Here is an 18,039-nt window from a genome sequence, read left to right as displayed (position 1 = left end):
AATGAAAATAATACAATGATTAAAATTCAGTTAAATATGTACAATATTGTGATGTTTTGATAAACTTGATGCGTTGTTTAGAACCTACTTCGATAGTGATGTTTTCATGTATACGACTCTGAGGACTAAATTAGAAGTACAGAATTGTGTTTTTGCTAATTAAATCTGTTTTAAAAAAAAAAAACTATCAAAATTCTGTAAATGATTTATCTGAGCTGAACAGCAGAGCATCTAGTGATATTTTTTGAACTGTCATCTCAGCTAGGAATATTAGCTAAGTCAAGTTTTTAGTTCAATTTCATTAGCTAAAGACCTTCAATCCAACATTACATAGCATTACTTCATTATGTACTGTATTTCTATATTCATTATCTGTTTGACCTATTTCCTGTGTAGTAACATACTTCCTGTGGTACTCCATTTACTTCATGGTATTTTCTCATTTGAAATCAGGACCCTATAATATAAGGGCCTGTTTAATGTTTCCTCCTGGCTTTCTTGTCCTTTTGTTCACTAACTTAGTGTGTGTAACTTGTGAAAGAAGGAAGAGGAGGAAGAAAAGAAAAAAGCATCCTGTAATTCTTCGACCTCTAATTAGTAGTCATACCACACTTTCTTACAACTATGATTTTATTATTTTGTTGAAGCAGACGTGATCAGGGTGACAATTAAAACAGCAGAATAAGGGTAGTGACAGAGAACACGGCAAGCTCCGTTAAACAATTCAAAATAACAGTGTCTGGAAAAAGAAGTTTGCTTATGTTATCGTGTTAGAAGGTGGAAATAGTGTTTAGGGTTATTGGCTTTATTTGAGCAGCTTTGCAGTTGCCATGGAGGTCATGGTTGTCATGGTCATGGTGGGCACGGTGATGTCTTTGAAGATGGGCTGTGTGACACCAGAGTAGGACACTTTGTTCTCGCTGAGAGTCCCTATGATCATCTGCCGCATTTCCCTGCTGGCATCGCCACGCACGGCCAGTAACGCCTGGATGTGTTCCTCCCTACAGAGAGCAGGAGGGGCCAAAAACCTTAGTGTTAATGTTTAAAGGGACACTTCACCCCAAAAATCTAAATACATATTTTACCTCTTACTTGTAGAACTATTTATCAATCTAGATAGTAGAGCCCGACCGATATATCGGCGGGCCGATATTAGGCATTTTCCAAACTATCTGTATCGGCATTTATAATGGCCGATAAATGAATATTTAAAAAATAAAATAAAAACGGACGAAACCCCCTTCAACCATGTTCTGAGTGTTGGTGTTGCATAGTCTGTCCACCAGAGGGCGCTCTACAACCTCCCTATTGGCTACACTCGTGTTTAACCCTTTTAGTTTCATATCTTAAGTTTGTATTTTTATACATTTTATTTATCAGAACTTTAATATATTTTGATGTTCCTCTGTTCTGTTGTGCAAATAAAAAAGTTAATTTTTATACTGCATTATCATATTATTTTAGTGAGGACTCACATCTACAAATAACTAATCTGTGAAAATCTGTTTATGTTTTGTTACGCGTTTCTGGATTTAAAAAAATATATATATAGGCCGGTATATTGGAATATCGGATTTTTAAATCCCCAAATATTTGTATCGATATCGGCCTTAAAAATCCTTTATCGGTCGGGCTCTACTAGATAGTAGTGTTGGAGATATCAGCCGTGGAGATGTCTGCCTTCTCTCCAATATAATGGAACTAGATGGCACTCAGCTTTTTTTGTGTTCATTTGAAAAACTCAACAGCAATGTCTCTTTTCTAGAAATCATGACCCGGGTTACTCAAGATAATCCACAGACCTGGTTGGGAGTTGAAACTATTTGATTTCTACGGAACTACAACCACCAACCGCATCATCGTGCAGAAGGAAGCATACTGATGGACGAGAGGCTAACAGCACAGCTCGGCCGCCGAGAAAACCATTAATGTTCACATCACGCGCTGTCACAAGCATGAGCCTTTCGTCCATTAGTAGCTCTCATTCTGCGCGGTGGTATTGTTGGTTGGGGTGTAGTTCGGTAGAAAGAAAATAGTTCCTACATGAAACCGCTCACAATCAGGTCTGTGGATTATCTTGAGTGACTGGGCCAGATGTTCACATCCTACACAAATATGCTTAAATGCTATACTTTGTTTTCTGCTGATCAATGTTAATAAAAACCTTTATTATAACATGATTCAATGTTAAATGTTAAAAAAAGGTTTATGCACTGTAGGCTTGATGTGTTGAATATCGTCCTGTGTGTGTGTGTGTGTGTGTGTGTGTGTGTGTGTGTGTGTGTGTGTGTGTGTGTGTGTGTGTGAGACTGTGTAGTCTGGCTTAACGAATGTGCAGTGCTGGGATAAAACCTGGCGTCCGATCCCTCCCCTCCCGCTATCTCTGCTATCTATTTTGCAAGGCCATCGTCACTGCATCCGGGGCTTAGTGCTGCCCAGGACGGTTGTGACTGGTTTGAAGAAATACAAACAAGCCAGAGTGTTCCCCCCCCCCCCTATCCCAGAATAAATAAGCGGTGTAGCCAGACCATACTCCAGGTCTGGCAATGTGAGACTAGTGACTGTGTATACCTGATGTCAGGGTATTTGGACACCAGAGTGGTGACCTCCAGGAACAGCAGCGTGGGGTCAGTCAGCTTGAAGACTTCTGCGATGGCAGCGATGGCACCACAAAGCCGGTCTGTGTCTTCACCCTGCACCCAACAATCCACCAAAGTTAGGCGTGCCCCTCCAACCTTTAAGGGCCTTCCTGTCATTACCACGCCAACTGTTGCATCATGTCTACACTGGCCGAGAAGTGTGCACACTGGATCTATTCAGCCACACTGTGTGGCAGAAAGTGTTTGGACAGCATTGCTATTGTTTGACGGATTTGTTAAACTCAACGCAGTAGTTAATTGTTAGTTACAACTGTAATGCTTGGCTGAAAGTAAATAATGTTGCAGTATCGTGAAACCATTATACGTGAACTCACGGCAGCCAGTTTTCTGAAGAGGAACTTGAACTGATCAGCCTCTTTGATCATCCTCTCAGCTCCCTCTCTCCTCTCATCGGCGTTTTTAAAGGTGATCCTCTTCTGCATCACTGCTTTAATGTACTCCACCACCACCCTGCGCAGGGCTTCGCCCGTCATCTCCTGCACACACCACAGCCAACATATTATAAAATCATATTAATAATCTCTATTCAAAATGCACTTTTTGCAGAAGGGCAGGACTCAGAGAAAAAGTCTGAACTACAAATCTGTCTGCTATTTCAGCACCACGGACAGCGCCATGAATTTATCAATGCACAGCACAGTTAAGCCCCGATCAGACAGAGCTTTCAGTTTTGCAGTAGCGTCTTTTTGTTCTTCTTTTTTTCCTCCTAGGCAATGACCAAATCACCATCCTTAGCTTAACTGTTATTTTGCTGCGAGATGCACAAAGCGGAAAAATGCTTTAAAGGAACACGCCGACTTATTGGGACTTTGTCTTATTCACCGTATCCCCCAGAGTTAAATAAGTCCATACATACCCTTCTCATCTCCGTGCGTGTTGTAACTCTGTCTGACGCACCCACCGCTAGCCTAGCTTAGCACAGATCCTGGAGGTAACCGGCTCCATTTAGCTTACTGCTCCCAGTAAGTGACAAAATAACGCCAACATGTTCCTATTTACATGTTGTGATTTGTATAGTCACAGCGTGTACAAATAACAAGGTCACATGTGACACAGCCATCTTCTAACCGTATACAAACTGGGAACTATATTCTCAGAAGGCGAAGCACTGCTACTTGGGCGGAGTGATTAGCGCAACACCTGAAAAGCACCGTTGTTACTCTCTGCTCCTCACCACGGGGCTTCTCAGGTGCTGCGAGCAAATCACTCCGCCCAAGTAGCAGAAGTAGCAGTGCTTCGCCTTCTGAGAATATAGTTCCCAGTATGTTTACGGTTAGAAGATGGCTGTGTGTCATGTGACCTTGTTATTTGTACACGCTGTGACTATACAAATCACAACATGTAAATAGGAAAATGTTGGCGTTATTTTGTCACTTACTGGGAGCAGTAGGCTAAATGGAGCCGGTTACCTCCAGGATCTGTGCTAAGCTAGGCTACCGGTGGGTGCGTCAGACAGAGTTACAACACGCACGGAGATGAGAAGGGTATGTATGGACTTATCTAACTCTGGCGGATACGGTGAATAAACTAAAGTCCCAATAAGAGTAAAGTGTTCTGCTCCCATCCTACCTGATTGAAGGGTTTCTTGATCTTGTTGAAGTCATTGAAGTAGTCCTCCACTGTCACACAGATGGTGTCCACAGCATGAGAGCCCGTCAGCCACTTCCTAGTCAGCAGCTCATTCAGGTGATGCTGCTCAATGCAATGTCAAAATCAAAGCAATGAAATGCATTGGACCATTTTGTAAATCAGTTGAACTGACTCAGTTACCTAGTGATATGATGTAATATTTTATTCATGTGTCATGCCACTAAGTCACACCTAGTACTTATATGCTAACATACTATCTTTGAAAAAACAGCAGCAATGCAGTGAGAAGCAGTGAAAAGTTGTTGTACTTTTGGTAATGTGTTTTTGCTGCCACAAAACATTTGCCAAATTTCACATTAATTGACACACTTGCAATTATTTTATAATACAAAATACCAATTACCGTATAGGTCCGAATTTAAGACGACCCCCCCAGCCCCCCTTTTTTAAGACTTATTTTTGGAAAAATACTTATACTACTAAAAGCCAAATACCGTTTTCATGAAGAAAATAATTTTATTTGAAGATAATTCTAATAAAAACACATTGAATAAAACAAGGTAGGCTGTTGTTTTTAACAACTTTTACCATTTTTTTTAAATGTTCAATATCTTTTTAAATGAAAGTGTCACATTTAAATTAACGGTAAATATTTCCAAGGCCTTCAGCTGAATGACTGCTCTGGTAATCATTTAGATTTTCTGTCACGTAATCACACCCTCTCCTGTCAATCTCTTGGATGCGGCCGCTTTGAGGACCACGGTAACATTTCCTCTGGCTGTTTGCATTTTTAGACGGTGTTTACATCTCCATGACAACGCCTCGTTGTACTTCCATTCTACTTTCGACTTCCAGGCTTTTTGTACCTGGATATAATATAATAATTTGTTTCGTCTATGTATGAATGTGGAGAACGTTAGTGATAGTGAGATGCTTGCTCCAGTTACACTTCTAGTGATGAATCGGCGAAAACACGTTTTATTTCTCTGAGTCACGGCTTTGTTCTAACGCCGCTGGGCTCGCTCTCTCTCTCTCTCTCTCTCTCTCTCTCTCTCTCTCTCTCTCGCGCTCTCTCTCTCTCTCTCTCTCTCTCTCTCTTCAGTCTCTCTCTCTCTCTCTCTCTCGCTCTCTCTTCAGTCTCTCTCTCTCTCGCTCTCTCTCTCGCTCTCTCTCTCTCTCTCTCTCTCTCTTCAGTCTCTCTCTCTCTCTCTCTCTCTCTCTCTCTCTCTCGCTCTCTCTCTCTCTCGCTCTCTCTCTCTCTCGCTCTCTCGCTCTCTCTCTCGCTCTCTCTTCAGTCTCTCTCTCTCTCTCCACCATATAACGTTATCGTGCTTTCGGGCACTCGTTGAGGCTCCGTCTAAAACTCTGCTTTTTCGACTAGCTGTTTGTAACATTCATAATCCATGGATTATCGATCATTTTATTTCTATAGTTTATAGCTGATTTCTATTGGCTGTTGAAATAGGTGGCATCCCTTACGTAGTGCGACTTGAACAGCTGAATTTCTAGACCCCTGTTATAAGACGACCCCACTTTTTCATACTTTTTTCTAGGAAAATATATTATATTCTTTCAGGTATATAATATTAATATAATATTCGGACCAATACGGTACTTAGAATAAAAGAAATTCTTTGCTACAAATTAGGGATGCCAATGATTTTTTTTTCCTAACATGTAACACAACCTTTGCGATAGAAAGTAAACTAGCAGTTAAGAAATAGATTGTTTAGCCTATTTTTATTTTACCACGCAACAAACTGTTTTAAATTATATATATTAGGGGTGTAACGGTACGTGTATTTGTACCGGACCGTTTCGGTACAGGGCTTTTGGTATGGTGCACATGTGCACCGAATGCAATCTTTTGTGTGCGGAACATAGGTCAATTTTCGTGTTTCCACACGAACATATTAAGTGGCGGAAGTCTCCGCGTTCAGCGCAAATCCCGCCCTGCAGCTGATTCTAAAGTTTTCATTGGTCATTTCAATATGTCAATCACTGTACAGATTGCCTACACCAAACACTGATCTCTAAACCTACCCGCCGTCACTGTAACCTAAACCAATGAAATCGACTGCAGGGCGGGATTTCCAGCTGAAGTGGTTTGGGGAAAAAAATAAAAAAAATCACACACCGCGCGCTGTACAACAACATACACAGCACGCTTTAGCCCAGCCTCTCGCTAGCTAGCGTCATGGCCAATGCAGACAAGCCCATAGACAGTACGGACAAGCCGGAGCTTGAAGAGCCACCCATATTAAGGTCTCCTGTTTGGGAACACTTCGGTTTCCCAGTGAAATACGTCAACGGACAAAGACTAGTCGATAAGACGAAAGCAGTGTGCCGACGTTGCTCAGTAATGATCGGGTATGTTTCTGGCAACACTTCAAACTTGTTAACGCACTTGAAAAGGCATCAAGCGAGTGTGAACATCACTACTACAAGGAAAAAAACGACCGTAATTCAAACGCAGCTCCCGTTGGCATTTAAACAGACCTTTGCTGGTAATTCCGATCGGGCCAACGCAATAATGAAAGCAATTGGTGTTTTTATAGCAGCTGATCTACGACCATACTCGGTTGTTGACAAGCTGGGATTGATAATGCTGCACTGCAATCCATAGTTATTTATTTATATTTTTCATTATATTTTATTATGTGATATTGGTTTGAGACTGAGAGTATTTTATTTAGTGGAGAACTTTGCAGCAGTATTTTATTTCTTATTCTTTTTTTATTTTCTATATATTTTATTTATTATGTTTTATTAAAAAGTGTTTAAAAAAGTGTAAACAAATTGTTAAAAAAAGGTTTATAGTAATAAACAACCTGCAGTTTAATGTTTGCATTTCTTTCCCTTACTGTACCGATAATGAACCGAACCGTGACTTTAAAACCGAGGTACGTACCGAACCGTGATTTTTGCGTACCGTTACACCCCTAATATATATATATATATATATATATATAATTTTTTTTTTCATAATGTTGTTTTTAACGGTTTAACTGATAAAACTCATCAACTTGTCAGTTAAACGGTTAATTATTAAAATCCCTACTAAAAATACAACGAACACCCTTTAAACATCCAATAAATATGGATCAGTCCAATAAGAGCTCTTCTTACCTCGAGGTCTAGGAAGACTTCATCCAATAGGAACTGACATCCCTCCTTGGCCACCTCATTGAGCGTCCTCTCTATGGCGGCATCACTGTCAGTGGGCTCGGAGGACTGCAAATACTTCCTCTTCAGACTGTTAATGGACTCTCTGAGGAACACATGGGATAACATTACAATATGGAACCCCAAAGAGTTCAATATCAAATATATAAAGACATTATGAGATAATCACATTAATAAATTGTGTCATACATACATATCATATATATTCATATATATACACACATATATACATATACATATATATATATATATATGATGTTCATGAAAAAACATCCGAACCGCTCGGTTCGCTTGTCTCGGTTCGGAGTGTGTGTGCGTCGCACAGTTCGTCAGTAGACTGTTAATGTGCACTAACCGCTTACTGCTGTAGTGCGCACTTTCGACACTTATGTTAAAACACTTACTGGAAACAACGAGGGGGATGAGCGTGATGAACGCAACACATGGCAGCTGATTGGACGAACGCGTCACGTGGTTCTTGCTGCTCCCGAATTTCAAAACAGACTCTAATGGCGTCTCGTTCTGAATACGATCTCGTATTTTACAAAAATAGTTCACCAAAACGTGTTTGACAACTTTTTAAGCGAGAATTAGGCCATGCAGTTGCTGAATCCGTCTGCTTTTTTGATCGACAAAGTTCAGTTTAAAAGATTTTCGTCAGATTTTGAGAGGCGCCGAGCCGACCGCTCCCCAAGTGGAGTGTGGAGTGCTGCTGCTGCTGCAGGTCACGTCACGTGCAGAAATGTCAAGTGGGAGAGATGAGGAAGGCTGCCCGGAGTTGGAGTTTGTGCCAGCGTCGTATATAGTCTGGTGTGTGGGAACATTTTAGATTTCATGTTACCTATGATGACAGCGGAAATAAAACAATAGATAGAACTGCCACTGTGTGCATGTATTGTGCAACATGCATTAAATATGCTAATTTTAGCTATATATCATATGCTGAAGTATATTTCTGGAGTGTTAAATATTAAAAGAAAAAATAACAAGAACCGTACAGAACCGAAAACCGTGACCTAAAACCGTGATACGAACCGACCTGTGGATTTTGTGAACCGTACCACCCCTAATATATATATATATATATATATATATATATATGCTTGTAAATGAATACTCAAAGTGCAAGTGCCCTCTAACTCTGTGGTTGACAGGCTATTCAAACTCTCCATTTCCATCTTTTCCATGTTTTCGAGCGTGCCCGTCGCTCACCAGCTACACTGACTGTACTTAACAGTCTGTTGTGCTAATGGATTCCTCCTGTTGCTCCAGTCACATGCAGTGGTAAGCTCTCATCTGGATTTCTTAGCTTAGCTTAAAGACAAACAGCTAACTTGGAGCCTACAGTTGGACAGCCTATGTCCCCTGTCTGCCAAACAACTTGACATTACCACATTATGACCAAAGTTATATTTTACTGTAAACACTAGTTCATCTATAAAATGTAATCTTACTTGAATGTCTGGCAGTTGTTAATGATGGCTATCATGTACTGCACATAACACTGAGGCATCTGTCTGTCTCTCATGTGCTCCTCTTTGTAGGTCACTGCCTCCTCTCTGTACCTACACAAAGGAACACACACATCTGTTAGAATCACACAGTAATTATTGCAGCAGTCTGTTCTCCTGATCAGAGTATGCATAGATCCAATATTAAAAGGGTAACAGGAAACAGAACAGAGAACACATGAGTTCTGACGTCGAAAATTATAAGAGCACACAATCGTGGAAAGTTAAAAATTACCCGGGTTTTAATTCTATGTTGTTTCAAACATTTTTCATTAGACCTTCAATTCAGAAAGAATCTGACATAATTCTTCATTCACATCTTTATCACATCAGAAAGAAAGTCAAACAGTATGAAAAAAAATGTACCTGATAAGGAAAGTGTTCATCTGTTTCAGGCAGAGCTTCAGAACTTGCTCTTTGAAATCGATGTCAATCTGCGCAGCAACTTGCAGATTCTGCTCAAACATCTGATGAAGGGTGAAGAAACATTCAAATCAGGACGAGAGAGAATGAGCGAAATGAGAGATTTTCATTACAAGCACCAGGAATCAAATATACAATGGCTTCCAGAGGTTTTCATAACCCTTCACTTTTTTCAATATATAATAAGTCACAATGGCTAAAAAACAATGGCTGAACACTTTTAGGAAAAGTCTCTGAAAGCCGTTGAGTGTCCCTCCTGAACCTGCATTTCCAGCCCACTGAGAATCTGTTGATTCATTGTGTAAATCTTGTAATTCCCTAAAGTGACAGCGAGAGAGAGAGAGAGAGAGAGAGAGAGAGAGAGAGAGAGAGAGAGAGAGAGAGAGAGAGAGAGAGAGAGAGAGAGAGAGAGAGAGTGAGAGTGAGAGTGAGTGTGTGTGTTACCTGAAAGACTATGGCGGGCAGTGTGGTCTGGTAGTATCCGTCTTGATCAGCCTCAGGCTCCGTTTCTTTCTGCCAGTCCTTCTTGTCCGTTTCCAGGGCCTTCCTCAGCCAGCCTGTTATATTAGACTGAAGATATCGACAGTCAGACAGAGAGTCTGGATCCACACTTAACAAAAGAGATGCTTTGTAAACATTGTTTTTGTGCCACTTTAAACTGGTTAACATGTTTTGATTATGACACATTGGCATTTTTATGAAGTGAATGTGTATTTGACGCTTGCAAAGGGGACACACAGGGAGGTAGCACAAGAAGAAGAAAAGAACAAGACATACTTTATTTAAAAGGCAAGGTGTTTTTTTTGTAATGAAGTTACTGTGATTAGATGTCCAACGGGCAGGTCTATTTGCAGTGTAGCACTCACAATGGGATTATGTGTGGATTCAAAGGCAGGCATAATGTGTATAAAGACTACTGTACAGACTAAAGACCTGAACATGGGACATCCATTAGCATTCCTGTTTGTGTGTGTGGTGCCTGCCTACTGTAAAAGTCTTGACATATTTGCTGAGCAGGTCGTCCACCACATCTTGAGGCAGCAGAGGCTCCAGCTGGTTGATGTCATACTCTGAAAACAGCTCTGGGTGGCCCATCATCTCCACACTGAAACACAGACAGGCAAACATACACTGATTCTATAACTAAAACTCAGTTACAGCTGCAGGTGCCTCATGAATTCTTTGAGCCTTTGATAACAAACATTTCCTGCGGGTGGACATAATACATTTTTGTCTGTGGTTTTGTTTTGTGTATGAGGTGTTTGGCTCTAGTTGGACAATGTATGGCTTGCACTGTTGTGTTGTGGCTGCTGTGGTGTGTTTTATTTGTACTTTGTTTTGTGCAAAGTGGAGAATGTTGCGTGTGGACATTGGACCGGAAGCTTGTGCGTGCGTGCGTGTGTGTGTGTTACCTCTTATATGTATTGAGGACCCAGGTTAGCAGGGATACGATCTCATTAGCCTCTAAATCCTCAGAGGCCAGTTCTTTGACACGAGAGGACACAGCATTGTGATAGAGGCCGAAAAACCTAAAACACATAAGCAAACACTTATCTGAATGTGTTAAATAAATAGGGAAATAAAAGCACAACTGAATACTTTGACTTGAAGCTTTTTGTCAGTTGAGAGCATAACAGTTCACTAAATTCATGGTTCAATTTATTACATTGTTCTGGCAACACAATTGAGAGAATGGGGCTTTCAAGTGCTTGGAGGTGTAAGGACAGTTAGGCGGCCAGGCAAACAAAGTACTTCTATTCTGAATCTTTTTTGTGTTTAGGACCGGTTTAGCCTGGATGCCAGCCAAACTTAGTTCGATCTGGACTTGATCCGTTGTGGAGCAACTATGCTTGAACCAGAGCTGTTCGGACCAATCAAATTGTCAGGGCGGGCTTTATACGATGATGGACAGATGATCAACAGTAATGTAATCAACCACGTCGCCAAAGAGCGCTTGGATTGAATTCCAGTGTTTCCTACATAGACTAATTTGTGGCGGTGCGCCACAGAATCAACACCAGCCGCCACATATTGCATTTACAACACACACACAAAGCCCCTCCCCTCCGTGCACACCGCGTCCATCACAAATTGCTTTCTAATCTGTGAGAAACACTGAATTTGTTTACAACAAAGATGGCTGCCATCGCGTCTGTTATAGAAGACATCGACAGCGCATTAATTTTTAAAGAGGAACAGAGAACCGCGATCACGTATGTATGCACATTGCCACAACAGTCCGCACAACACCGAAACTGCCGCCTCTGCCTTTGACTTGCAGCTTCTGTGACGTCTGTCTCCGTTGCTCTGATTGGTTGTAGGTCTATCCAATTGAGTGCAGAGGCATTTTCTTTCCTGGTTCGGTTGAAACACGCCCCATAATCACAGCCCAATGGAGCAGTATCAGACTCATATTCCGAGTAGAATCTGAGTATGACGACGTCAGGCTAGGACTGGTTCTGTGCTGACAGAAAAACCTTTTGCGTCTGTTACCTGTTGAACGTGTTGTAGTGCTGGGGGAAGCACTGCACCATGAGATTCTTGACAACGATGAGGTCATCCAGAACATATTTCCTGGTTATTTCTAAAAGACGAACCAGCCACATTTTATCGGCCTCTTTTGTCACTGACTGGGTGCCCTCAATGCGGGTGCCGACTGTACCCTCCAACACCTGCAACAGAAACGGCTCAAAGTCATCGTTTAGGGACTGAATCTGTACAGTTGACCAGAAAACTACCTCTTCCTGAGGTAAAAAGCTCAAATGTCTACACCACGTCTATTCTGCAAGCAAATCAAAAACTAATTTCACCGTGAATCCTATAATGTTCCATACTTTCGCAACATTTAGATACATTTCAGCATCTAAGTAAAACACAGTCCACAAAGAACAGTGAGACCAAGGCCTCTCATTCAGGATAGTAAGCATTACTTGAGTCAGCAACCTCCATATGGTCTCCATGTTTGGGTATAAATCATTTTAGACTAGAGCTGTCTGCTGTGTAAAATGTTTGATGTTTTACAAGGAGAAAGGGAAAGAGAAAAAAAAGAACAGAAAAACAAAATTACTTGCAAAAACAATCAGATAGCAGCCATTTGGGCGGGGGGAGAAGCCTGTGTGGGATAGCGGGAATAATCGGAGATTCAGATAAAAGGTGAGATGAAGAACAAGAAGAGTTAGAAAGGCAAAGCGGAAGAAGAGCTGATGAAGAAAAGAAAAGGAAAAGAAAAAGGAAAGAGTTGGATAAGGAAGAAGAATCAACAAAGAAGAGGAGGAAAAAGAGTAGAATGAAACAAAACAAAGGGGTTAACCCCAAAGAGTACAAAGAGATAATCAACTGTAATCTAATTGTAGTATTCTTTATAACGTTCATCATTTCTCTTACCTGAAACATCTTGTCCTTCCACCGTTTGGGTCGTCCAGGCGGGATGAAGCCGGTCTGCTTCTTACGGTCGACCATACGGCGATCGATCTTCTCCTCCCGCTCAATGATGCGAACCGATGACACCAACATAGTAGGGTCACGGCGAACTGTCAACATGGACCTCTGCAATATCATCCATAACTGCTTGGCCAGTTCATCTGACAACCCCTGAACCTGGAGGGGAAACACAAGGAGATTAAGCTTTGACTTAAGTGGTTACATAGTTACTAAAAATGTCTAAGATAGAATACAACTGTATTGTCCACCAGAAAGGTAAATCCTTAGCTTAAGACCAAATAAGCTCACAAACATATAACTAGGGATGTCACGACTACCGGTACTTCGGTACCAACTCGGTACCAAAATTCTGAAAACGTGCCGGTACTCATTTTTCCACAGTACCGTAGGTACCGGGGGATGCAATCCTTCCGGGCCTGAGGAGAGAATAGGGTCAGTTTGGTGCATCCCTAATGATGACGACATGTATGACGTTCGGATCTTTCACAGTTTTGTTGCAACAATCAAAAACTCTCTCATTTAAACTTACATCTTCAAAGTAAATGGAGATGAGGCTCATGTCGCTTGTGTTCTTGCTGTCCATGCGGTACTGCTCATACATGAGGTCATCCCGGGAACACTCCAGCTCCATCAGCTTCCTGTGGGCCTGCAGCAGCTCTCCCTGCTCTATCAGCTGCTGCGTGTCTGCCACAATCTCTGGTACTGTACACACAGCAAAGTGACAAGAGACACACAGAGTACTAAGAGCAAGATAAAACAGGAGAGAAGTTCTCTGTGAGTCGAGTCAACCTTCAAAGATAGCTTGTTCAGGGGTTTTTCCTGCATAGAGGAATTCTTGGCGAATGATTGAATCGTTGGCCTCTGGCATTACTCTGGATTCCCAACTCAAATTCAATAAACGCATTAACAAACTCTGTAAGACTGTCCGGACAAACCTGAACTGTTTTAGAATGATGAGGCATTACATACCTGTTAAGGCAGCTTTATTGTTTTTTCATGCCATGATACTCTCTCACTTATCCTACTGTGTTACTGTATGGAGCCAAGCTTCCCAGACAACAGTCAAACCCATCATATCATTATACAAACAGGCACTGAAAATAATGGATCGGAAACCAACAATGTGGCACCACTATTTGATAGTATAGAAATACAAGTTTTTAAATTTTGATAGCTTTATTAAGTTTTCTTTTCTTAAACTGACTTTCAAATGCGCAAATAATCTAGCTCCCGCCGTACTCTGTCCTTTTGTGACAAAAACAAATACAAGGAGAGTGGCCACTAGGGGAGCAGTGGGTGGCAACTGCATAGCAGAGGGGCGCAAAACCACTTTCGTTAGTATGAGCGTCCGGGTGCTTGGGGTTTGTGTTGTTATGTGATGTGCTGTTCTGTGTAATGTGGTCTCGACTCTGTGAAATGTTGATGTAATATATTAGTACAATGTATTTGCTGCATGATTGTGTAACTCACACTACGTAGTTCTTTTTAAAATTTATATTTGGGTTATTTTTCTAGAAAGGCTTGACCAGGGAATGGGGTTGCAAATTAGCCAATTGGCTAGAAACCTTTTATGCAACACATCTACACATATTGTTATGGCTTTGACTATGATAATTATGTATGTAATAATGTGCGCTGTATTGTCCCTGACAAGTAAACTAATAATAATTTTAAAAAAATGAATCGGAATCGAATCGTGAGGTGCCAATCGATTCCCACCCCTAGGAAAAACCCTGTTGTTGTCTCGAACCTGTCTAAAGCGCCTGGGCTGTTTCTTTAGTGACAGTATATGGTCTACGATGGGACACACAAACGTTGACGTCTTTTAGGTCGGGCTGAACTACGCTTACCAGAGAAAATGTTTTTAAGGTTTTCCACAGCGGAGGCCAGCTGACTGTGTTGAACTACAGCATCCTTGACGTCCTTCAGGTTCTCTATGGTGTTGATGCTCTGCCTCCAGTCTTTACTCACATCAGCCAGTGAGCCCTGGATGTCTTTGACATCCAGCAGAGCACTGTGCAGCTGGGTCAGTCCGGTGCGAACGCCATCCAGCTGGGACTGGATGGCTGCCTGAGGACATCAGGGGCAATCAAGAGACAGATGTTACTGTTAGTTACAAAAGTAAGTACTATTATGCTCTGTGTTAATTAATAACAATGTGGTGAATTGTGCTTTCATACTGAGTATGTGTCACACCATGTACAGTACATCAGCATACTGTATGCTTGGTCACCATTAAATACATTTCAGCATTATTACTTGGCTGTTATCAAGTAAAAATAATAAGTTTAAAAAGAAGAAGTATGCACAGAGGCTGATATGATTTTCGGAATCTAGTGGTTCCCATCTGCTAGGATAACTATTGTGTAAACTGTGACATAAAATCAGAAAGGGACAAGATTACAAAAAACTAAATTAGTTAAACATGTGCCTGTTGTTACAAATTGGAGCCAAATCAGAGGTTTACAAGGGAGGGAGCCCCAATATAAACATTATTTTAAAAGTTTTTTTTTTTTTTTTTTTAGTAATTACTGATGATTTATCAAGACAAAAAATACCAACCTTCCCTATACTATTTTACTGATTATCTCTGCATTTTAGGCTGTTGACATTTTAAGCGAATTTGTGATTTTTCTCTCTCTTTTTTGACACATTTCACCGACAAAAACGGTTGCTGCCGAAAAGAACAGTGAATGAATAGCTAAATGTGTAAAATGAAGGAGTGTATAATGAACTACACTGCACGGTCTGTTAACACAGCACCTTCAGCCTGGCTTCCACAGAGGCCTTTTTGCGAGCCTCTCTTCTTCTGTACTGCTCCACTTTGTCCAGCTGGTCCGATCGCTGCAGCATCCCTGCCACACGCTGCACCGCCGTGGCAACCGCCTCCCGACTCGTCTCCTCCATAGTGTTGCTCAGTAGTATATAGTACCAGTCGTATCCAAAGGCTTCATGTAAACGCTCTTTGAGCTGAAAGATACAGACAACATTGATCACATACTGCTAGTGTTTGGTGTAAGAGATTACAGTATAACTCTTTAAGATTTCTTGTATTTTCTCGAATTCTGACTGTCTCCCCAATAGATAAAAAAATGTGATCTGGCAAAAATGTTTCTTAAAGCAAATACAAAATATTCAGTAAGCGTTCCAGTGTTTCGCTATCACATTGCAACTGTATGCAGTAAAAAGGTCAACGACTGGTTGTTATCTACATAACAATGTGGCACAGCAATCCATATTGGGGCTCTTTAAAGACCCATTCTATAAAAAAGTACATTCAGGTCAATAGTTCATTATTAGATTTAGCATTTCTGTGGTTTAAAGTGTTGTGAGCCTAACAGTTTCGCTGTTGAGCAAATGGATGTATAAGGGCATTGTAAGAAAAGACACAGGTATATAAATAGCAATATTTCTCAGGTGGAACACATCTCTAAAGTGTTTGAAAACTGTTGCTGAAGATAAAGATGATTTCTAACATGACTTCCTGTCATAACAGATACACATGACACTCCTTTCTCCACGGTTAACATGGGACACGAACGTGTGACCGAGACCATAAAAGGACAGCTGTGGCACCGCCTTTCTTAAAATTCCATAGAGCTATTTGGTTGTCAAACATTATTAAATGGCTAGCGTTGCACTACGTAAAGTTAGGTTAACGTTAGCATCGAGTAACGTTAGTATTTGGAGAAAATTGAATGACAGCTAAGCTAGCGGTTAACTTGCTAACGTTAGCGTAGTTTTACTTGGACAGCTTGTACACAGCAGCTAACGTTACACGAACTATTCGCTAGCTAGGCCATATTATGTCAAATAAAAACATTAGCTAACCCTTCTAATTAACATAATAACATGTTCAGCTCAATAAATGTAATAGCATAAGCTAAGCTAACAAGGGACGGGAAAAGGCTAGCTAACACCATCTCAGCGCCTGTAAAACAAGCTCGCCATATGAACCCAAGAACCAGTATTACCTCAGGCACCTAGGGACTACACGCAGGGAGGATGAAATGCATTTCTACGATTATTACTTTGATATTCCTGACTAGCTAGCTAGCTAGCTAAGTTATGTTGTTGTGTTCCTCTTCCTCATTAGAGCTCCGCCCAGCACCACCAGCTTCTGCTTTTTCTTCTTTGAGGTTGCACGTTGTACGGCAGTTGGCCTACACGATGTTGCATTACTGCCACATTCAGGTTTTGGATGATCACTACTAGCTAGCTAGTGCATCAATGCACAAGAACATGTTTCATATTTTATCTAAATCCACTGTGACCACTTTACATAATGCTGGGTAGTTGTAAAAATGTATCGTATTTTATAAGCTGATCTTGTTTTGTGTTTACCATTTTTGTTTAGAAAGAATTAAACTGTCAAATCGATGCAGTGGGGTAAAAACTACAATATCATATTTTCCTCTGAAATGTAGTGGAGTAGTCTATAAGTTTAGACATTGAAATAATAAAGGGATCTAAGCAATTGTAAAGTGTACTTACTGTAGTTACAGCACCTGAGTAGCCTTTAGTAGCCTCTTTTTTTTTGCGTGGCTTGTGACATGTGGATGGAATAGTGGTGTTTTCATTACTTAGAATTCCTCATGGGGGCGACAAACACTACGCACTATAGCTTTAAATTAAAATGATAGACCTGTTTGTCCCCTGACAATTTTTACATGCAGTTCCTTTCTTGAACGCTAGGTATCATTATCACCCATATACAGTCTATGTTATCACCACATGTGTAGATTGCTTTCACGCTTTCGAATCCAAAAAGGCTTTACCAGTCACAGCCAAAGTCAATCTCCTGTGGTAGAAATTGTGTGAAGTATTTTTTGAAAGAAAAAAGCTCACAGCCTTGTTGAACTGAGCAAATTTGAGTGGCTGGCAGACCTTACTTCTTTAGTTGAGCTCACATTGAACAAAAGCTTGCAAGCTTGTGTCGCAAATGCAGGCCGATGCACATATGACATTTTTTTTATTACGAGCTTCAACTTTTTGAGTGGCAAGTAGCAGCAATACTGCTAACTGTCCAACTGTGTGAAATGATCTTGTTTCCCAACTGCCCACATTTCTGTGAAAAAGGGGAAATGGGTGACTGCTCACATCACTGATCACAGACTTTCTAGAGTTGGCTGCCATTAAGGCAGCTACACCGGGCCGATAATCGGCCTTTGGACAGTCTGGCGAGGTCAGTGACTCGAGTCTGTTCGGTGTGTTCCGTGCCATCGTCC

At 41.0% G+C, this 18,039-nt stretch overlaps 1 protein-coding gene across 3 annotated transcripts; it reads right to left on the bottom strand.

Moving 5' to 3' along the window:
* Positions 1–611: 611 nt before the first annotated feature.
* Positions 612–17,324, bottom strand: exoc3 (exocyst complex component 3). 3 transcript variants are annotated; one of them, XM_031290926.2, is made up of 16 exons: positions 17,306–17,324; positions 15,575–15,781; positions 14,662–14,881; positions 13,341–13,513; positions 12,755–12,967; positions 11,864–12,042; positions 10,783–10,899; positions 10,358–10,475; positions 9,815–9,940; positions 9,314–9,414; positions 8,891–9,001; positions 7,380–7,521; positions 4,230–4,352; positions 2,975–3,136; positions 2,572–2,693; positions 806–1,001 (listed from the first exon to the last, which is right to left on the bottom strand). In XM_031290926.2, the coding sequence occupies exons 2-16, from the start codon at positions 15,716–15,718 to the stop codon at positions 806–808; spliced, it is 2,247 nt and encodes a 748-aa protein (XP_031146786.1). In that variant the 5' UTR covers positions 15,719–15,781; positions 17,306–17,324. The 3 variants fall into 3 exon arrangements, with proteins under 3 accessions (XP_031146787.1, XP_031146786.1, XP_031146785.1); XM_031290925.2 differs by lacking the exon at positions 17,306–17,324 and adding an exon at positions 16,786–17,030; XM_031290927.2 differs by lacking the exon at positions 17,306–17,324 and having other exon boundaries at positions 612–1,001; positions 15,575–15,718.
* Between the last annotated feature and the right edge of the window lie 715 nt (positions 17,325–18,039).

Source organism: Sander lucioperca, chromosome 9 (assembly GCF_008315115.2).
Source record: "Sander lucioperca isolate FBNREF2018 chromosome 9, SLUC_FBN_1.2, whole genome shotgun sequence".
In the NCBI taxonomy this organism is placed as follows: domain Eukaryota; kingdom Metazoa; phylum Chordata; class Actinopteri; order Perciformes; family Percidae; genus Sander; species Sander lucioperca.
This window is presented reverse-complemented; position numbering and strand designations above follow the sequence as displayed.